The sequence below is a fragment of the Pogona vitticeps genome, chromosome 4 (assembly GCF_051106095.1).
Source record: "Pogona vitticeps strain Pit_001003342236 chromosome 4, PviZW2.1, whole genome shotgun sequence".
NCBI classification, from domain to species: Eukaryota; Metazoa; Chordata; class Lepidosauria; order Squamata; family Agamidae; genus Pogona; species Pogona vitticeps.
The window spans coordinates 112,148,723-112,171,829 of NC_135786.1; the positions used below are offsets into that span (position 1 = coordinate 112,148,723).

Genomic DNA, 23,107 nt, shown 5'->3' on the forward strand with positions numbered 1-23,107 from the left:
CTCCAATAAAGGACTGGACATTTTTCTGCAGAATCTACAAGGGGGCCTATGGGCCGAATTTTTCGGCTGTTATGGCGGGCCAGGGGCATACAAATAACCCTATGCCAGGGTGGGTAGTGCAAGGAAAAGAGTTGTGGTGAGTTCCTGGAGGACACATGATGGAAAAAACTTCCCATCTCCCTGTTTGGTGGAGCCAGCAGGACTCTGAGGGAGTTGGCCTTTATTAAGGGGACCTCCCGGGCAGCAGTTCACCTAGGGTCATGAGGCTCGGTGGGCTGACACAGTGGGAGGTACCCCTAGCTCAGGGCACCTGAACACATGTTGGATGGAAGACAGCATGATTCAGAAATAGGAACCTGCCCTGCTTTTGAATCTGGAGGTAAAGGATAAAACGGATTTGGACAAACATCGCACTACCTTAGGCCCCCTTGTAGATGGGCAATTTAGTTTAAACAGTTAATAAAGTTGTGGCCCACGTTTTCACCCAACAATCTGCATTGTCTCTTTATTTCTGGGCCAGGTGGGTAAAATCATATACATGCTGTATTTATAGCACAATCCTATGCATGTCTTTTCAGGTCAGTGGATTTTCTCCCAGAAAACCAGAGGAGGATTGAACCTTTGAGTCATGAGACTGTTTCATTTTACAGTACATAGAGAGGCTTACCATAAATCTGAAGGCTGTGGTGCTTATTGTCCACACCAGCTCTGTTGGAGGCTACACATGTATACATGCCAACATCAGCTATCTGTGCTCTTACAATTCTGGAAAGAACACAAACCATGAATGTTCAGATGTCACAATATGGAATACACTCTTCTGTCTGATGTCTAGTATCTTCTGGTTTCCCAGCCTAATGCCATTTTGATTTAGATTATGAGACCTTTATGCGTGCATGAAATCTGTGAGTGAGAACATATCAGTAGGGCCTGTTCTAGATTTCAACAGCTTCCCATGAACATTGAGTCCCAACAACTGAAACACTATTTACTGCATGCACTACCTATGGAATGTTCTGCTAGCACCTGCTTTGAAGTATTCCAGTGCCAGCTGAAGAACCTGTTTTTCAATCCTTCTAACATTTGTGAGGCTCTTGATGTTTCATTTTATTCTCCTGTTTCATTCTTGTGCAGAATTACTGCTGTCTAGAGTTTGTAAATCCAGAAATGCTTATATTCAAGGAAAGTGCAAATTTTGAAGGGAGAAGATGGTTTTGATCAGAGCCACTGCCTATGTTGGCTGGGAGATTCTGGGAACTGTAGTTCAAAAAGTATATTTTTCCAAATTCTGGTTGCAACTTACATGAATGGGCCTTTCCTCCTATGAAAGGCTGAACATGTTCCTTTAAATACAATGTTCAGTACAGGTGGAATGCGTGATCCATTCATGCCCCGGGTGGCAATGGGAGATAAACCATTCCTGGATGGGTCCTTCTCTGCAGACAGAGAAGCTGGCTGTATCAGCAGGAGGCACCTCAGCCCTCCTTTCTAGGAAGAAAATCCTTTCTATTTAGACAGTTACCAGAGTATGTCGTCTGCAGTTGGGCAAAAGAAGGTGGCTGGGATGGGGTTTTCCTAGAAGACAGTAACCTGCAGGTTGGCTTTAAGAAGTAGCCTACACTTCAAAACCTATTAGCTTTAAGCCTAGAAGAAAAGTGAATAGGTTCGTGTAATTTGGAGAACCTCCGAGTTGGCATAGCAAAGGTACTGTGGATGTTGGATTTCTTTTTTTCTTATGGCTAATACAGTTTCCTTTTGATTATTTATTCATTCATTCATTTATGTAGATAGATTTGGTATCATCTATTAGAGAACTAGCTAATCCCAGCCATTACCCCTGACCTGGGAATTTTGCAGGACATCTGAAACAGACTATAAAGGAGGCACAACTGAAATCACTTTGTGTACTTTTATCTCTGAAAACAGGTCTGGAACTGGCCAGTATCTGAACGAAAGATTGTCCAAGAGGGACAACTGCAACATTCAAAGTGCATGGGATACCATGGTTGAAAAGCGGTACCATCTCCAAAGAGGTTAAACCCATCCACTCCAAGCAAACAGTTTTGCCTGTTGCTTTTGTTTCTTTAGATTGGCGGAGATTTCAGTCCAGAATGAACCAGAACTTAAAACCTTACCTGAGAATCTGTCCAGCCGACAGTAACCTGATATGTGAAGATATGGAAAGAGGGAGTCCATTCTTCAACCAATTGATCTGTGGTGGTGGAGTGCCCACAGCTTGGCATTCAATGTTTATGGAAGTGTCCAGTAAAGTTGTTAGAGCCTCAGGTTCTTCTTTATTGTTAGTGATAGTTGGTGGAACTAGATTTTGTAGCCAAAGGGGATAAAATGGTTATTTACTTACAGAATTTCACATCCTTCTTTTCGAATAAATACTCAAGGTGGGCTTATAATCAAAGCATCAGAGAATGAAAACAACAACAAAAATATCAGCAGAACCACAAAGTGATTTATACGGTTTGTCAAAATATTATGCCAGAGCAGAAGAAAAAAGGATAGTTGAAAGGCATGTTTTTTGCATCATAACTCAAAAAATCAGGAAATGGCCCAATATATGGGTAAACTGGGTAAACTTACGCACACATAAACCAGGTGAAACCTGCTTGGAGATCATGCCTGGCCAAAAAGCAAAAAAATCAATAATTTTACGGCTTAAATGAGTGAGTTGCTAAATATTCTCCTTTATTGTAAAAAAATCTTCTTAAGCAGTTTCACAGGAACGAGTGAAAAAAATTTTGGCTAGAAAGGAATTAATTGCTTTCTTTCACAGTCATTGAATGTGCTTCTGAGAGGCATGGTTAAAAGTTCAGTCCTTTTAAAATGTTGGCATTCTAAACCCAGTAAACTCATTGCTCTAAAATCTCTATTTTGAAACTGTCAATTACAGCCATGAATGGCTGAATTCCTGTGAAATAAAAAAGTGGGTGGGACTGACAATTCAAATTTGGTCTTATCAATGTATTTGGTCTGTTTTAAATCATCCAGAGCTCAAGGTCACTTGGTTGTGCATGAGGGTAAAACAGTATTACTTTTTTAAAAATCACAACTCAAAAGACTTTTGCCCAAATGTCTCCAGCTTTGGTGCAGGAGAAGAACAGGCTTTCTACTACATCCATGCCAAATTTGGTGCTGAAACAGTTCCATACTTATAATTTTTGTTTGGGGCACCCCTATTTTCTGTATTGGTTTATAGAATGCTGAATCCTGCTATAAGCACAATATTGATGCCCTCCTAGGCACCAGTAATACTCTGGGAAAAACAATTTTGCTGAATAAGATTGTCTGTACAGCTGATCTGAAATTGAGCAAATTGAGATCCAAGTAGAGGTTTATTCAGATCTTGGCTAGATCTTAACTGAGGTACCTGCCCCACCTTTCAGACAGAAGATTTATTAGATTAGCAGAGTCAGCCCCATCATTACACGAGTGAGGCAGTTTTTCCAGGAGGCAGAAGTTGGGGGTGTGAGGCAGCAACATGGCTGACGAGAGAGAGAGAGATGTGGCACTAAGCCAACTTTGAGCAACTCACGTGTTGCAGAGGATGCTGTCCCACCACCAGGGTTGAAGAAAGATTCAACAGTCAGTCAAGTCAGGGGGAACTGGGAAGGGGGACACCTTGCTTTTTGCCTCAGAAGAGGAACAATGTTATTGGTGCTCTCATGTGTTTAAAATGGATATTTCAAATGACTCCTGTTGAAGCAGTTCACCTTGTGCTGAACTCCAAGATGGCAATAATGCTACCTCTCTAATCTAAGGAAACATTCCTAACAGCGCTCTAAATTGAATAAACCAAATCCAAAAAATGTAATCACCAACCCCTGGTGCTCTCATCTTGGCCAGATCATGTTCAATTTCCTTTTAAATCTATCTTAGAATTGTGTCAACAGCCATAAATGAATTCCTGCTTGATCTATCAAAGGGCACAAACAATTACGCCTTAACATTTCTCAGCTATATCTTGCCAATACATAGTATCATATATCATTCCACCCTGTTGTGTGTCTTTTCTTTTTGAAAGCCACCATTCATACGTTTTTCAAAAATGACTTAATAACCCTGTTCTTTATCAGTCCCAAGATAATTAGGAAAAAGGAAATTGAGTCTGAAGGAAGACAAAAAGAACAGTTATTCTATCTCCCGGCACTGATGCAGAATTTGCCAGACTCCATGACAAAATTGGCACACTAAAAGTAACAGTTTCACAGTTATGCAGAGCACATGCTCTCACTGATAGTATTATATATAAATGGGCACATTTATATTCCTGCAGAAGCAACCTGGTTATCTCCAGATGTCTTAGACTACAATCCTTAATCACCAGCTTTGCTAACAGAATCATAAAATAATTGAGTTGGAAGGAGTCTATAAGGCCATTGAGTCCAACTCCCTGCTCAGTGCAGGTATTCAAATCAAAGCAATTCTGACAGATGGTTGTCCAATTTGCTCTTAAATGCTTCTAGCATTGGGGCATGAGGATTATAGTTCAAAACCTCTGGAGCACATCACATTGCCTATTGAAGTTAAACACATGACACAAAGAGGGAGGCAAGCTGTCTCTCCTCACCATCAGATGTATCTGACACATATTTCTCATATATTTTAAAATCTTTTTGGCAGGTCACTAAGAAAATGCACTAAGAAAGGATAAGCAGCCTCCAAAACCACTGAAAACAGGTAGGTCTTCAGTGCTTTCCCAAAGACCTGCAGTAATAATAATGGCATGCGGTCAATTCTGACTTATGGCACCCCTTTTCATGGTTTTCTAGGTAGACAATACTCTGAAATTGTTCATCAATCCCTTCTCCTTGGGGTGCCCTGGGATGGTACATCTTGCCCAAGGCCATACAGGCTGGCTCTACTTGCAGGAGGCACTGTGGGAATTGAAATCCCAACCTCTGGCTCTGCAGCCAGATACCTAAACCACTGAGCTATCCAGCCAGCTCAGATCTGCAAATGATGAGGCCTAATGATTTCTTAACTTATGGCATTTCATGTCTAAAAGTTATTCCATTTGCATAACTGTGCAACAGGATTTCAGCCAATGAGAGATTGCAGCAGAGCATACTGCCTAACCCATGGGAGGTGGCTAGACGGGAACAAATAACTTCTGAATGTATGAAAGTTTTGTTCTTTTCATGCCTGCCTTTAGCACCTCACCTAATATCCAGTTTGTGCCATTTTTTTTCAGTTGAGCAGGAAGGTTTGAAACAACATAAATACATCTTGATATAATCAACAGGAAGCAGGGAAGAGGTCTGAGGAGAGTACAGAACAAGTGAAACACTAGCCTTTTCTGCGTACAGGTGAGGGAGGAAGTGGGGGTGGTTAGTAGGATCTACAGTATAAATTGGCAACTGTGGATACATGATCCCTGCTTGGTCTAGGAGGCTCTACCAGTCAACTCCCCATGAATAGTTTCTTCATTTTAGTGAATATGATGAATAGACACAAAATTATGCAAAAACAAGAAACAAAAGTTTCTGGGATTCTTTTAAGAAACTTTTTTTACATATATTTCTTGAAACTCTCTTTTTGTCCCAAAAATACTTGCCAGAAAACATTTATTAAAACTTCACTTTAGATACTACTATATATATATTACTAATATTAATGAAATTTCAGGATATATCAAGCAGCTCGTTCTTTGGAAAAGTTTACATTTCAAAATAATCAGGTGCTTTGATTTTCCACAGAATGCTTTGCATTACAGTGTCAAATACAAAACTGAAAAAAAATTGCTATTAAGTGGAAGAGTTTCAACTCTGGCTGAACCAAGCGTGTTGAATAGTGCTATTGTCTTGAGGAATGAATCTTCCTGATAATTTTTCAGCATTACACTCCTCTCTGCTGGACAGGACACTTTCAGTAACTTTTAAGTGACTGTTGACCTTCTGGGCAAATCCTGAATGGACACTCCAACAGGGAATACAAGAATTCCATAATTTTCAGGGCTTACTAGGGTTTGCAGGACTTTGTAGCAAACCTTACTGAGCTTCTCTGGGCTCATCCTGTTGGATAAGGTAGGCATCATCTGGAAATGGAGAAACTATTGCCCCTGAAGCTCCTGAGACTGCACCATACGCTCCCACAACCCTGCATTATGCTTTTAAAAAAGGATTCAAGGGGAGCGGAAACCCTTCTTTCAAGCTGACTTACACTCTTGAAAACTCAGGAAGTGGCAAATTTGACAGTGGTAGGGCAGATGGGGGAAGGGGTGCAAAATGAGCAGGGGCTACATGCAGCACGTAGACCATACATTACTCAGATGTCTGTCTGTCTGTCTGTCTGTCTGTCTGTCTGTCTGTCTGTCTGTCTGTCTCTCTCTCTCTCTCTCTCTCTCTCTCTCTCTCTCCCAGCTTGCTTAAGACCAGTACAAGTCCCTCAGCCAAGGCTGTAGCACTTCTCCCAGTATGCAGCTGCTCTCATCACAGAAGCCTACAAAACAGATTTTTTTTTCCATAGTCTGTCTGGGGTTTTCCCCCTCTGATTAACATTATTTCCCTCTGAAGGGAAAACATTTTGTTTCGGAAACTGAAACAGACACATAGTTTCATTTCATTTGCATAGCACAACAGCATGAGCATTAATGTTTTGATGACTTTCCCATATGCCAGAAAAAGTTACAAGAGAAAGTACACTTGTTTCTTGCAGTATTTGTACTTTTAGAATACTTTTAATTTTGTAGCGTCTGAAAAAATATAATTTAGCCTCCAAAATAGAAATTACACAGTTATTAAAAGCTGTTTTTTAAAAGTATTTCTAATTCTGATCTAGTACTGTATTGTCATCACCACCATTTCAAATGTATATTCCCCAGTCAATTTAATTTATATTTTTAAGAAACAACAATGAAAAATAACGATTTTAACAATCTTATTAAGTACCCATGAGTTGTCTCAAGTTCTTTCAGGTTCATTGATCCAACGTTCTTTATACTTTCTCTACTTTATACAAAAAGCTTAATGCCCTGCATCTATTTATTTAACAGTTATGTCCATACAAGATGCAACATCCACTTTTTCCTTTGCAAAGCATAAAAAAAATCTTATAAATAAGAAGCGTCTAACTCAGTCATGTTAAAAAACAAAAACAAGACAAAATGAACTGAAATAAAACAAGATCAGAGCATACCATATACATTCACGTTGAAAATTCTATCTTCTTCTCCTGCAGGGTTCATAGCAACACACGTGTATTTCCCTACATCACTCGTGAGGGATCCAAAAATGCTCAGTAAGCTTCCATCTGGAGCTAAGCTAGATGAAAAAAATGTAGAACATAGAAGAAAAGAAGAAATTGGTTGCACACAAAACTTAGGCTCTGTGGTCAAAACAGCAGAAAAGTAAAATGGGACCTGCAACAACAGGTTGTAGTGGGTGATTATTGCTGAGAGTTCCTGGTCAGGCAGTCTCTCATGCCAGCCAGCATTCCTGTGTATTTGGGTGTTTTTTTGGTTCTCCGCTCTTCCATACATATTTTTGTACTTCCACAAACTATGGTATTTCTGAGAGTCTGCTGTTACTACTTGTGCATAAATAGTGCTACAGAATCTCTGACACTCACCTCTGAACACTAGAAATAGAGAGACTGAACGATGTACAGTTCTTTTAGAGCACATCAGGGTGTTTGAAAGTCCTTACATTCAGTACAACATTATTTCAGCAGCCCTTATGCTAGCAGGGCAATGGAAATCTGTGTATCCCTATATTATAGATTGGGGGGGCCAAGAATTATATTATAGATGGGGGCAAGAACACGAGATGGAGGATGAGATGGTGGGACAGTGTTATCGAAGCTACCAACTTGAATCTGACCAAACTCCAGGAGGCAGTGGAAGACAGGAGGGCCTGGTGTGCTCTGGTCCATGGGGTCACGAAGAGTCGACTTAACAACTAAACAACAACAAGCTACAACACAGTGTTTATTGTTCACTGCCCTGGCATCTTTTGATGAATGACACTTTGCATTCCTGCCTGCATTGTTTAGCTCTGTGCATCTTCCAAAAGATGACAATAGCAAACCTAATACATATAATTTATATAGCAACAATGATCAAGATATTTACCAGGAATGATCTGTGGGCACAGGCATTTTGATTTCAGCTTTGGTGGTTTCAGAAAGAAAATATGTCTATGACATGGGCCTCATAACATTTTCAAACATTCTGTTTGGACTTTTTAATGACTTTCTCAAAGTCCTGTCCCTTTCACGGATTCCCCTTTATACTGTTTCTAGAATTTGCCCCCTTACTCTGTTCTCATTCTTACTCAGACTTTAGTTTTTTTCGGAATGACAGAAACCAGTACTTTACCTCATCCGCTGAGATTCATCACTGATGACAGGTTTTCCATCTTTTAGCCATTGAATTACAGGTATTGGGATTCCACTGGCCTTACAGGAAAGATGAATGTTCTCTCCAAGAACAACACTGACTTCACTTGGCACTTCAGATCCCACAATATCTGGAGGAACTTTAGAAGGGGGGAAAGGTGTTTTAGAAGTATTATAGCTGCATGAGAGTGCAGTTGTGATATTGTGCAGCAGAGCAAATCAACATTCTACAAAGTAATTCTAAAAATAGGGGCAGTCTAAACAAAAAAAAAGTAACTTTGAAACTAAGTTCAGGTCATCACAGTTCTAGCAAACAGTCTTCTCTTGGTCTGTGCCAAATTTGGAGAAGATGGGTCTTCAAGTTACAATTTTTTAAAAAGTAAAAGTCTTTGAGAAACAGATAACCTGAGATTTAAAACAGATCACATAAATTGAAAAGACCCATCTTGCTTATCTTGAAAGAGAATGGTTGGCCCCAACCACTTTTATAAAAATTTGTAAAGAATCCAGACTAAAGGGATGAAATATTGGTCTTCCAAAAATGCCTTTCAAAAGAGAAAACAGCCACTTAGTAGACCACTGAGTATATGTAGTGCAGACTTGCCAACAAGAGCTTCATGAAATAATATACTGTATACATTCCTGGATGGGAAAGGGAGATATTTGTATTGCTGCAATGCAATGAAAGGTCACAGAAACCGAATCAAAGACTGGTTTTCTTTAAATAGGAAGGAAGGAAGGAAAAAAAGAAAATAAAAGAAAGGAAAAAAGGCAAAAGAAACAGGCTTGCTTTAAGAAAGGTAATGGAATAACAGTCTTCCAGGAAGGGGGACATTTTGCTAAGTATTTTCAGGGAATTATCATATGATTTTATAAAGCATATTCATACTTTCCCCCTTTATCTTAGAAAAAATAGATAGCAGTTGTGTTTTGTTCGAACACTTTTAGTAAACATTTTCCTCAGGATTTCTGAGAGCAGTCTCCTCACAAAAGGGAAATCATGTCCATGTCTGGGCAATCAGTCAGGCTCCAATTAGTTGGCTCTTAGCTAACTTTTTAACTCCTTCCTGACCAAACAGGCTTATGGGATTCTTGAATGCAAGGGGATTTTGTGTCTGGTTGTAAAAATGCAGACACAAAAAGAATATTTTAAAAGTTGTTAAAATACAGATATTGAAATATTTTTAAAAGTATATTAAAACAAGAAGAAATATTCAGATATTCACTCATTTAAGCTGTGAAATTAGAGGGGGGCACTGTTCTTTCTGGTTGGGGATCGTCTTATTTATGTTAGCTGAGCTTTGGTGCCTATATCCTGTCATGGTCTCCAGTTAGTAGTTGGTATCTCAACTATTCCACTCACCTTATCACTATACAATTGTTTGGTAATTGGAAAAAAATGGCAGTATGCAGATTCAAAAACAAGAGCAGCAGCAAAGATCAAGTTCAAGTGGTACTATGCAGCAAAGAAAATGAAGGTTTCTGATGCAGATGAGACAAAACCTTCCATCTGCAAAATCCAAGATCTGAAATGTGAACAAAGCCACCTCTCTCCATACATATCTGTAACCAGCTCCTGGATCAATCACTGATTGATTTTTCTGGATGTATACAGTATTCCCCTGTTAATTGCTCCCTCCCAAAGCAGAACTACCTAGATAAGAACTTGTTGAAAAACAGCCTTGACAATTGCTATGTGTCTGGGTTAGAAGTGGATAACTAATGAAAAAAGGACTCAGGTTCTGGATTTTCCCCTGCTTGGTATCTCTTTGTAAATGGAAATAAGCACAAGACTACATCCTGCAGACCATCTTGACGGCTGACATCGGCATCATCAACATTCAGGCTGCCCTTTCCTATGTAAAATTTGGTATCCTCTTTCCTGCTGTCAATGTGGACACAATATTTTGCAACAATATCAGGCCATTTCTTGGCACTTTGAAACTTTGGGACAGAAGCACAACATCCCACAACATCAGAGGTTTTTGAAGAATTAAATCTCTGTAAGGTGGGATAAGGGAGAGAGTTCCCACCCTTCCCTGGATTAAACCCAAGGCTTATGAAACATAATGAGGAAAGAGTGAGGGTTTGATGTGGAGGAGAATGGATGCACATGCAGCTCTCATTCTCAGTGCCTGTAATAATGATGGATCACGCCAACTGTTTTTGCGTTAGGATTTCAGCTATAAAGTGTTTTGAAGCCTATGAATGAATTTAAGTTATTTTACTACTGCTCCTTTTCAAGGTACAAGAAAACATATATGCACATATAATCACACACATAAACACATACACACACATACCTTGAACAGAAAGGACATAAAATTTCTGAGCTTTGCCTTCCACATTTGAGGCAATGCAAGAATAATTCCCATTATCCGAATAGTGAGATCTGGCAATTTGCAGCTTGCTGCCTCCTGCCAAAATATGCATTTCGAGAGAGGCAGCATTTTCTAAATGTAGAGAATCAAGAATTAATCACTATATTAGAAATACAGAACAATTTACGTTTGTTACAAATTACTTAATCTTCACATCAGAGCTATAAACCATTGCTTAAAATCAGTAGCAAACCACTGCATGCCTAAATTATGTTCAGAGAGAGAGAAAAAACAGAAGTCCTGCACAGGATCTTTCATTCAGTCATGGTCCCCACATCCTAGTGTCTCACAATATCCTGAAGAAGACTCAGAGGACGGAAAGATATCATCACTACCAAATCACTTGGAAAAATTCAATCAATTTATTAGCCTAACATGGCTTGCCCTGACAAGAGCTGTAGAATGCCTCTGTTTAGAAAGAGAAATAGGAGGGGAAGAGAACTTTGTTGCCCTTGTGCTTTTATACTTGTTTTGTCTCATTCTGTTTTGACTACATGCATTCTCTGCATTTTGCATCTGGAGAGATCAGGTAAGGAATTTATAACAACAAATTGACTACAATAAAAACAGAATATGTTACCAAGTGGCTTCCCGTTCTTAAACCATGTTATTCTGGGAGGAGGAATTCCAGTGGCATCGCATGTAAAAGTTACAGGGTTACTGATGGTTTCATTGATCCACTCTTGCTCAGGGCCTTCAATGGTTGGTGGGACTGAGAATGAGAAAAGCACACAAACAAATTTATCGAGAAGGTAATATTCTGCCCAGAGGCTCTAATGCTCTGGATGGGGACTCCATTCAGTGCCCTTGCCCTCTCTCCAGCCCAACCAATATTTCTTGTTGAGCAGTTCCCAAAAGCATCGAGAACAATTTAGGTGGACAGAGTCCAAGGCAAGTAGATTTCTTTAGTTCCATGGTCAGGGCAATTAATTGTTTACTACGTCATTGGAGTTTCAAACATGAACACCAAGCTTACCATGAACATTAAGATGGAAGTTTTTGTCATCACGTCCTGCAATATTTATGGCTTTGCATACATACTGGCCCGTGTCGGACACCTAAAAGTGGAATAAGAAAAATGATATACCATGGATCAATTTATTAAATAAAAGCTTTTTCAGATGTAAAATTTATCATTGCCAACAGCCGGGATGGGGACTCGAATCACTGGACTCAGTGTCAAGTCAGACTTGGGTCACGCTGGTAACTCGACTTGGACTCAGGGTGTTGTTGATTTTTTTCAATGAGTCAGACTCAACTGCTTCTTTTTCTTTCTCTTTTTTTTTGGGGGGGGAAGCATATTTTTAATAGGATTTGGGACCTGGAACTTCAGGACTTGGTATCAAAGACTCGGACTTGGGACTCGGACCCAAAGACATGCCAACATCCCCGGCTAACAAGAATGCTGTAACTAATCGCACGTTCCACAGCATTTGAAGGTTGAGCACAAAGTCTTTTTCAATCTAGTTACTGAAAATGTACAGAGGTTATTATAATATTCAATGGGTAATATGCAAAACAGGAGATATGCAGAAAACATGCATTAAATGAGCTACTTAAGTTTTCCCCTATATGTCAAGGATTAGCAATCACAGCATGTGAGGCAAATATACAGTCTGCCAATGCAAACATTTGGTAGGAAGGGAAGGGGCCAGCAGTATCAAAAAGAGAAGGAGCCCCTAGAGTGGTTATCTGCAACATGTTTTTTTTCTGAGTGATTTGGAAATCGGAAAATAGCTAAAAATAAATGTGTTCAATGGCAGGTTATAGATTTTTTTTTATTGCACACAGGGCTTCCCTCTGGACAGTTAATGTCCCCCCCTCCCATTTTTTATTATCTGCTGTTTTACTTCTCTGCTATAATTTAAAGGTTGCTATATACATTTCTCATAGCTTTATTTTGGCATTCACCATATGCTGCCTCTTACTAGAGTCAAAATTGGTCTACAAACACAAAAGGAAAGAAAGAGAACATATGTGTATGTATATACCTCAGCAGCCTTGATATGAAGCATTTGTCCATCTGCTATGATTTCCACATTAGGTGATGCTGTGATCATGTGCCCATTCTTATACCAAGTGATGATAGGCGGTGGAACAGCATTGGATTCACACTCCAATGTTACTGGCATTCCCACTCTCACATTTACTACTGCCAGGGCTGTGCCACTGTGATCTTTAATACTAGGAGGAACTGTGGTGGAAAAGGGGGGGGGGAAATAAGAAAAAAAATGTTTTACTGTTCTCTGAACGAAGAATTGACACTTTGAGAAACAACAATACTGATAATAGGGGGGAAAAACTCTTTCATTTTGAGAATTCAGAAATTCACCATAAACTGTAAGAAAAGTCCTTCTTCTGCTCTCTCCAGCACTGTTTCTGGCTATGCAAACATATTCTCCACCATCAGAGAGATGTGCCCTAGGAATCTGCAGGGTGCGTCCACCTGAAATCATAATAAGATCACATAACTTTCAGTTGGATCATTAATAGAATTTTGCAAACAAATGTCACACTGAACTAGAGGAAGGGGACAGCATTTATTGAATTATAATAGTGGTATGAAAGAAGCATCCTTATCCATTTTGTGCACAACTGGTTATTTTAGGGTTATCCCAGGCCACAAATCTTGCAGATTTTTTGGGGGGGGGGGCACGTCATCTGCAAAATTTGCTTGGCCAGAAACAATGACAAGGCTGAAATTAATAAGGCTTTTTACCATGCTTTCTCAAAATACTATTATTGATCTTTGGAACCTTGACCATGTTGGATTTAATATGCCCAACAGAAACAAGTCTTTTGCTTTGCATGCAGCCCCTTCATTCTTTTCATACCAGGAAGCAGCAAATGTAGAAGCAGTTATCTAGTTCCCCATTTTGCCCTAATCAGAACAGGCAATAAACTATTATTTCAAGCCATAGTTTATAATCTTATCCTGTTCTGAAATAGTTAACGTAGTCTGGAAAAAAAAGAGAGAGGGAAAATATAATTAACTAAAGGAATCCTGGTTTAGTTATCTCATATGTAAGACTGAAGCAGAGGATAGTACATACGGGCACAAGGCTTGCTCATTTCTTGTTCGTAAAACAAAGATATGATTGTTCAAACTGTCTCATTAAATAGCACAAAATAACTTTTCTCAGAGATTGAAACAAGCTTCTCTGAAGGGCCACAAACATATTTCAGGATCATCCCAAGGCCAATGGAAATACTTTCATTCATAGGACTATAATGTCTTCTCTACCTTTCTTTCTTGACCATATTTAAACACTAAGAAAGTGTAGGAAACTCACAAGTGTTATCCTCACCTCTATATAATCCCTTTGAACACTTAAATATAAGTGTCTAAAGAAGGCAAGGTTCATGTACCTGTGCTGTCTCTTCAGATGTGCCCAATTACCCCTCTCGAAAAAAATTAGGATTGTGACTCACATGGGAAGGCTACCCAGACACCTACCATTCTTCAGACAGCTGTACTTCCATGTTCAACATAATAATGGAGACAGGCAGGGCTAGTATGCTCCCCTCTAGGTACCTGAGCTCCACATGCTTGCTCAAGGACTGAACAAGGATTAGGTGCAATCATCAAGAAATTTCAGAGATTATTGTTTATGTCTTTTTTTTCAATACTTAGGGGGAAAAGAACCAAAGAAACTCCCTGCTTTTTCTTCACTAGAGATCTAAATCATCCTTTATTTTGTCCTCACAAGCAAGAATGAAACTTTTCAGTTTTCTCCTCACTCAAACAGATTACAAGTGTTTTATGTTTTTTTTAAAAAAATCAACATTTTTTTTGCAAAAAAATTAACAAAGGAGCTTCGTGCAAAGATATATTTTGTAAAATGCAAGTTTTTCTACAAAAAACCCAGAGGTTTTTCTAATGCCAATGCTGCTGGTGCTGGGAAGAGTGTTGGTTTTTCCATTTTAGTATAATACTATTGTGATGGAGACAATAATATTTAGAGGAATTTATCATATCCTTGTCTTTAACTCATGTGCTTTAGCACTTATTTGTTAGTCACCCTCACCATGAAAGGACCATTACCTTAGTTAATAGCAAGGCTACAAAGGATACAACCAGAGTTTTGATTACACTGTGAACTCTACAGAGAGAAAAGAGACTGTAAATCTCCAAATCTTTTACTATCTATGCCCGAAGAAGAGTTCTGGGAAATTCAAAAGCTTCTCATGTTTCTAAAGTTGTAATGATCTAATGAGCCTCATGGTGGAGGAGTTAAACTGCAGTACTGCAGTTTCAGGAGGGACGTGGTGGCGCTATGGGCTAATCCGCAGAAGCCTGTGCTGCAGGGTCAGAAGACCAGCAATGGTAAGATTGAATCCATGTGATGGAGTGAGTGTCCATCGCTTGTCCCAGCTCCTGCCAACCTAGCGGTTTGAAAGCATGCAAATGCAAGTAGATCAATAGGGACTACCTCGGTGGGAAGGTAACAGCGTTCCGTGTCTAAGTCGCACTGGCTATGTGACCACGGAAGATTGTCTTCAGACAAAACGCTGGCTCTATGGCTTGGAAACGGGGATGAGCGCCGCTCCCTAGAGTCAAACACGACTGGACAAAAATTGTCAAGGGGAACCTTTACCTTTATCTTACCTTTACTGCAATTTACCTCTGCTAATGGCCTGAGTAGTCTGTTCAACAGACTCAGCCTTCCAAGGTCAGCAACTTGACTAGCTGGGGTGGGGGGGATGGAGCTATGTTTATGTTTAGCCTGCATAATTAAATTGTAAGCCACCTGGAGAGTGCTTAAAGTGCTATATGGCAGTATATAAGCAGCACACTTTAAGGAATTACTTCAACCAAAATATTACATAGAAATTTATTGAACATACAATTGGCCCTCTGTGATTTCCTTCTCCGCCCTGTTAAGATATTGAAGAAGGAAGAGGAGCATCCAGTAGATGGACAAAGAAAATCCAGAACCGCGCTTACCAGGTATGAGAAGAGCATTTGGATTTAAGCTGAGAGGTTTTCCATTCTTGAGCCAAGTGAGATCAGGAGGCGGAAAGCCAGTGACCTCACATGTCAAGGAGATGAAGTTATTCACCACAACAGTCAAATTTTCTGGATTAACACCAGCAACACTTGGAGGAACTGTCAAAAGATACATAAGCTGAAATCTTGCTGTCTTGCTCCTGCAACTACAGGAAATTTCAAGAAGCAACTGGAAGTTATTTACAGGATTTTCTTCCTATGATAATATTAGATGTCATCTTCTGTAGGATCTGAATATTTTATTTTATATTTTACATCTACTAAACCATTCTCCTTGGCTTCTCTGGGCATCAGAATTTCTTTTTTCTTTCTTTTTTGCCCCTTGCTATTCCACATATAACCAACTGGCACAGAAGGTATTAATGCACCTCTAAATGCACTATCGTATTTCCTCATGTACGTGTCATTGGTACCCAAGCACATTAGATATCTCATTGTGGGGACAGAGGTTGGAAATTTGATCCCTTATTGTGGCTCATGGGATGAAAGCCTGCCGGTACAATTTTCAACAAGCTGTACCGGCAGGCTTTCAAAATGGCTGCCCGCTGTTTAAAATGGCTCCCCGCTGTGTTTAGGAAAGCTTTTTCGCAAGACAGGCACCGGACAATGGCAGCCCTATGGAGGATCTTCGCTGGACGCTGAGGTATTTCGCCCATTGGAACACACTGAACTGGTTTTCAATGCATTTCAATGGGCTTTTTCATTTCACTTGAAGAGGATTTCGTTCTACAGCGATTTTGCTGGAACGGATTATCCTCGTCAAGCGAGGCACCACTGTATAAGAATGACTGACTAAAATAGAACCTCAAGTCTCTTAGAAGTTGGAAGTGCTTTGCAGTTTACTGAACATGTTGTATCCATGTTCTTCTTCACTTCTCAAGCAACATGGCCTTGGCTTATATTACACAATGTTTAGGAAATGGCCATTGCTTTTAAATACAAGAAAAATGGCAAGAAATGTTTCATTTCTTGACAATGTAAACAGAATAACTCATGGTGATGAATGACCATATTTTTGCATCTCAGTTACAACGTGGTCCTCCTTGTAAGGATCCCTAGTACTGTTTTTCAAGAAAAATTACTGCCAGGGGTTAATGACCTCATTATATAGTTTTTGAGAAAGAGATTGAGCTGTATGGTATCACTGCAGTTGAAATTATACATGTCTTCAAAAGATAAAGAGCTTTCAGTTAACACAAAACATGAAGAAGAAAACTATATGTTACAGTCAATACTGAACTGTATTTCCAGCCCTCTCCTACTTTGAATGATTGTATATATTCTTGATGTCATAGTTTTCCAACTTTTTCTAACTCTTTTCAGCAGCTGCCAATGATATGAAATGATAGTGAGGAAATACAGAATGCCATGATGCCAAGATAAACAGAAGTTCTAATACATGTTATAGACAGAGGGTGTGGTAAGCCAAGGTAGCCCATAGTCTGTGCCAGGAGGAGTCACTTCAAAATGGTGGAGAGAAACACAGCTTCTGCTTGAACTATGGCAATAGCAGGCAGATCGCTATTTATTTTGGCAGCATTTATTTAATTTTGTTCTCTCTCTGAAGACTTGAGTAAAAGAAACAGATAAATTAGAGTTCTGAATCTGTACCAGTATTCCTATTCACAAAGCAAATACTTAGTGAAATTTATTGGCAAGAACCCCATTGACTCTGCTGATCTTGCATCTCTCACATAAGTACGACACTTAGCAGTTATCTCATGGAGTCTGAAATCATATTACACAGCTCCACATGATCTATGATGATGATGTCATCTGCAGCAGCATATCACTGCTGATAATAGGCTTCTTTTGGTAATTTTAGGATGAATGAGACTTTATTGCACTGTTTATGAGTTGTGTACATTCTGAAATTACCTTTAATCAACAGCAATTTGCCTTTAATTGTGGCCCCTTCAATAGCACCACTGCTGATGATATCACCACCACTATGCATGTAGAACTGCGCAACAGGATTTCAACCACAATGCCATTGGTCTTGTTTCATTGTTTCATGTATAGAAGGAACATTATTTGTTTTGATTATGTTTATATTCACATATATTCAGTGAGTCTGAGTTCAATTTTAAGCCACCCTACATAAATGAATCCCAGTGGGTCAGTTGCACACAGTAAAATCTGTATGCCATAATACTTCTAACCTTCTCAAGAACTAGACAACAAAATCAAACTTAGCAGTATTGTGGTGATATAAAAGCAATGCTCCAGCTGGAATAATTGTGTTGGGGGGGGGGTATTATGAATGAATAATGTTGGCTTTTTAGTTCAGGAAACCCAAACTGAAATCCCTTCCATGCCATGAATCTCACTGGACAAGAAGAAAATAAGAATTCCAAAGTACTTTGGGCAAGTCAAAGGGCTACGCAGATATTAAGTAACAGTGATACGCAGTTCTGAGTTATGGATTACACTTGCCCAATTGTGGACTATGTCGCCTAGGAAATTCTGGGGAAACACAAATCTGTAGACCTCCGTTTAGTTAATGAAGTGGTCGAGAAGCAAGTCTGCCCCAAAACAGAATGAGGTTGATTTAAGTTAGGAGGATAATGTTTTTGCTCTTTAAAGACGTTTTGTTCTTCCATGCAGCTATGACCCAATTTGGTTGAAACAAGGCCTCAACTGAATGTTTATGTCCTTGCATTTCCAAAGCACAGGAGCAGAATTTTTACACTTAATGGTCTCTCAATCACAAATAACTAACCAAGCATCTTAGACAATAGCAATCTTACCATGGACATTAAGATTAAAGTATTTCTTCGCACTTCCTGCTGTATTCTCCACAACGCAGACATACCTGCCTGTATCTGCTATTTGGGAACTGAGGATCTAGAAAGAAAAGGAAATAAGAAACACTCATAATTTGGCTAAATAATGTATTTTCAAGTATTCATACCAAAATTAATTTTTAATTATTTGATCTGATTTTCATTTGCCTTTGTGCCTTTCTTCTTTACTGGGGACCCATAAGCACCCCAACAGGTTTTTCATACACGGTTATTGTTAAGCTATGGAAGTTATATTTTAATTGTAATATATTGCTTGTTTTTGACCAAAAAGAAACAATTCAATTGTTTACTTCATGGAAATTCTATGGTCTAGTGTACATCAGATCTGTGAGGACAGGGAACAGTGCAATTCTCAAGAGTATGTCTCTGAATAATAAAACTCAGCTCACTATACAAGTAAATTTTTCAGGTAACTGACTTCTCAAGTGGAAATATCTACAAAGTGGCAAGTTGTCTGTATTCAGTTGTTGTTGTCTTATAATGGTCCCATTCTGTGTTTCACAGAAACTTAGCAGAAGAAGAAATGCAGTATAAAACCAAGAAGGAATTATGAAAACAAGAAGGAACAGGAATCGAATTGATCTGCTGACCACCCACTGACCATGCTACTTTTTGATGAAGTGCCTTCACTATGTTACCTGAAGTGTTCTTCCATTGGCTAAGAATTTGTGTTGGGAGTCTTCAGTTAAGACCTGCCCATCTTTCTGCCAGGTTATACTTGGAATAGGGCTACCATTTGCTATACATTCCATCATGGCCATCTTGCTCATCAGCACGGTCACCTCTTCAGGCATATCACCATTAGCTCCATTAATGGAGGGCGGCACTGGAGAGAATGCACATGTTAAAGGGTATTCATTTTTTATCCTAGTCATGAACATCTATACCAAATTTATGAAACACACAACTTCAAATTAGTATCAAAGCTGAAAACAGTCAAAAGCATAATTTTGCAAAGCTTTAAGTTCAATATATTTATAGAGTGGCTGTGGAAACTACATAGTTATGGCTGGTGGTAGGTCTCCATATTATCTTCCCCAAAGATGTGATTGGTAGAGTCAGTGCTCCCCCCCCCCCTTTGGCAATGTTTTAATTATGGATTTTATTCACTGAAACTGCAAATCTGCCTCTCCATCCTGCCACCTTCTGAAACCCTGAAATCTGTACAAGTCCCTTTTTACCAAATAGACAATGCAGACTAGCAATTCTGGGGTGAAAATTTCATTTTCCAGTATCTCCTCCTTATGTAGGATTAGTGTCTGATCCTGGAATGTGTTTTGTGAGAAAAATTTTTGAGCAGCGCATGCATATTTAATACCTTGTAATATGATGAATATCTCCATTTTAAGAGACAGACCTAAATGGCAACTCCCTCTCCTTTCTGAGTACATGTGGCTTCTTTCCTGATCCAGCTAGAAAAGGGTGGGGCAAATTGGCCTGTTTTGTACAGTGAATCAAAGACATTAGGTTGTGGTCGCATTATTTATTTATATGGTATCTGGAAAAAAAAAATCTGACCATAAGAGAAACTTTATTTTTCCAACTCTGATTTGTAAGTGCTCCTATGTTTCAAAAATTAGGAAAATTCAAAATATTGGGGGGGGGGGACTCTTTTATTTAGAGCAAACAAGCTATGTTTGAAGCTATATCCCCAATAATGACATTCAGATCAATGAGCAACTCCCCTCTGACATCACTCAAAATACACACATACTGATGCACCCCTCTTATAGGTTAGCTTTCCCCAGAAAAAGCACATGAGGAAAATTTCATTCTTTGATTCCCCATGAATAGAAGCACACTCCCCTTCATGGATTGCTGCCTTGTGGTGGAAAGGGCTTGAGTAATTCAGAGAAGCTATGGGCTATGCCGTGCAGGGACACCCAAGATGGACAGGTCATACTGGAGAGTTCTGACTAAACATGATCCACCTGGAGCAGGAACTGGCAAGCCACTCCAGTATCTTTGCCAAGAAAACTACATGGACAGAAACAAAAGACTAAAAGATATGATGCTGGAAGATGAGCCCCTCAGTCATCACAAACACTCTTTTCCAACAACACAAGAGGCGACTCACCAGATGGGCAATACTGAAATCAGACTGATTATGTTCTCTGCAGCCAAAGATGGAGAAGCTCTATACAATCAGCAAAAACAAGACTTGGATCTGATTGTGGCTCTGATCACCAGCTACTTATAGCAAAACTCAAGCTTAAACTAAAGAAAGTAGGAAAAACCACTGGGCTACTCAGGTATAATCTAAATCAAATCCCTTATGAATACACAGTGGAAGTGAAGAACAGATTTAAGGAACTCGATTTGGTGGACAGAGTGCCTGAAGAACTATGGATGGGGGCTCATAACATTGTACAGGAGGCAGCAACGAAAAAATGCCAAAGAAAAGGAAATTCAAGAAAGCACAGTGGCTGTCCAATGAGGCCTTAAAAATAGCAGAGAAGAGAAGGGAAACAAAATGCAAGGGAGATAGGGAAAGTTACAGAAAATTGAATGCAGACTTCCAAAGAATAGCAAGGAGAGACAAGAGGGCCTTCTTAAATGAACAGTGCAAAGATATGGAGGAAAAGAATAGAAAGAAAAAAACAGAGATCTGTTCAAGAAAATTGGTGATTGTAACATTCAGCCCTGCCCTCACCTGTCCGTCACAGCTGGGCAGTGGAACAGCAGCCAATGAGGGGACGGAAGGTGGTGCTAAAAGGGGAGGAGCTGGGATATAAAGGGGTGTATGGTGTTTGAGAGATCAGTTTTGAGAGATTAGAGATTGAGAGTTTGAGCTGAGAGTTTAAAGTAATTGTTAGTTTTAGTGAGTGAGAGAGCCTGTCAGTGTGAAATAGTCTGTGTGAGCCAGTGTTTATTAACAGTGATTGTTTAATTGATTCTTCACCAATGATTTACCATTTTTATTTCTCTAATCAATAAACCAAGTTTTTTTGTTTTTCAAAGTTACACTTGTCCTTTTATGATGTTAAAGGAAAGGTTGGTGGCAACAAGAGAGTATAGTAGCGTGGTGGGCATTCAAAGAGGCCTGAGTAGGCAGGGACTTTGGATTGGCTCAGCCACGTGACAGTGATGTTAAAGGAACATTTCATGCAAAGATGAGCATGATAAAGGACAAAAATGGTAGGGACCTCACAGAATCAGAAGACATCAAGAAGAGGTGGCAAGAATATACAGAGGAATTATACCAGAAAGATCTGGATGTCCTGGACAACCCAGATAGTGTGGTTGCTGACCTTGAGCCAGACATCCTGGAGAGTGAAGTCAAGTGGGCCTTAGAAAGCATGGCTAACAACAAGGCCAGTCGTGCAAGCTGGATTTTGAAGGGGCAGAGGAACTAGAGACCAAATTGCTAACATGCGCTGAACTATGAAGAAAGCCAGAGAGTTCCAGAAAAACATCTACTTCTGCTTCATTGACTACACCACTGGTTCTTAACCTTGGGTTACTCAGGACTGCAACTCCCAGAAGCCTTCACCACCAACTGTGCTGGCTGGGGTTTCTGGGAGTTGCAGTTCAAAAGCATCCGAGTAACAAAGGTTAAGAACCACTGGACTACACCAAGGCCTTTGATTGTGTGGACCACAGCAAACCATGGCAAGTCCTTAAAGAAATGGGAGTGCCTGACCACCTTATCTACCTCCTGAGAAATCTATACCTGGGACAAGAAGCAACAGTTAGAACTGGATATGGAACAACTGATTGGTTCAAAATTGGAAAAGGAGTACAAAAAGGCTGTATATTGTCTCTCTGCTTATTTAATGTATATGCAGAATACATCATGTGAAAGGCTGGACTGGAGGAATCCCAAGCCAGAATTTAGATTGCTGGAGGAAATACCAATAACCTCAGATATGCAGACCATACCACTCTGATGGTAGAAAGTGAGAAAGAATTAAAGAACCTCATAATGGGGTTGAAAGAGGAGAGTGCAAAAAATGGTCTGAAGCTCAACATCAAAAAAACTAAGATCATGCCCACTGTCCCCATCATCTTCTGGAAAATAGAAGGGGAAGAAATGGAGGCAGTGACAGATTTTACTTTCCTCGGCTCCATGATCACTGCATGGAGCCACGAAATTAAAAGGGACTGCTTCTTGGGAGGAAAGCGATGACAAAGCTAGACAGCATCTTAAAAAGCAGAGACATCACCTTCCCAACAAAGGTCCGCATAGTCAAAGCTATGTTTTTTCCAGTAGCAATGTATGGAAGTGAGAGCTGGACCACAAAGAAGGCTGACCGCTGAAGAATTGATGCTTCTGAATTGTGGTGCTGCAGAAGGCTCTTGAGAGTCCCCTGGAGTTCAAGGAGATCAAACCTATCTGTCCTAAAAGAAATCAACCCTGAGTGCTCACTGGAAGGAAAGATCCTGAAACTGAGGCTCCAATACTTTGGCCATCTTATGAGAAGAGAAGACTCCCTGGAAAAGACCCTGATGTTGGGAAAGAGTGAAGGCAAGAGGAGAAGGGGACGACAGAGGACGGGATGGCTGGACAGTGTCATCGAAGCGACCAACATGAATTTGAATCAACTCCGGGAAGCAGC

General features: G+C 39.7%; 1 protein-coding gene across 1 annotated transcript in view; it reads right to left on the bottom strand.

The window, feature by feature from the left end:
• The window catches only part of HMCN1 (hemicentin 1), a 372,920-nt gene that overhangs the window by 102,919 nt on the left and 246,894 nt on the right, over window positions 1-23,107 (bottom strand). Inside the window, exons 57-68 of the mRNA XM_078393073.1 lie at window positions 19,187-19,374; window positions 18,492-18,588; window positions 15,679-15,840; window positions 13,063-13,176; window positions 12,722-12,924; window positions 11,707-11,788; window positions 11,311-11,442; window positions 10,653-10,802; window positions 8,330-8,489; window positions 7,150-7,274; window positions 2,136-2,319; window positions 668-765 (exon numbers count right to left, since the gene is read on the bottom strand). Of these exons, the coding sequence (XP_078249199.1) occupies window positions 668-765; window positions 2,136-2,319; window positions 7,150-7,274; window positions 8,330-8,489; window positions 10,653-10,802; window positions 11,311-11,442; window positions 11,707-11,788; window positions 12,722-12,924; window positions 13,063-13,176; window positions 15,679-15,840; window positions 18,492-18,588; window positions 19,187-19,374 (1,695 nt within the window). The remainder of the gene's footprint in view (window positions 1-667; window positions 766-2,135; window positions 2,320-7,149; window positions 7,275-8,329; window positions 8,490-10,652; window positions 10,803-11,310; window positions 11,443-11,706; window positions 11,789-12,721; window positions 12,925-13,062; window positions 13,177-15,678; window positions 15,841-18,491; window positions 18,589-19,186; window positions 19,375-23,107) is intronic.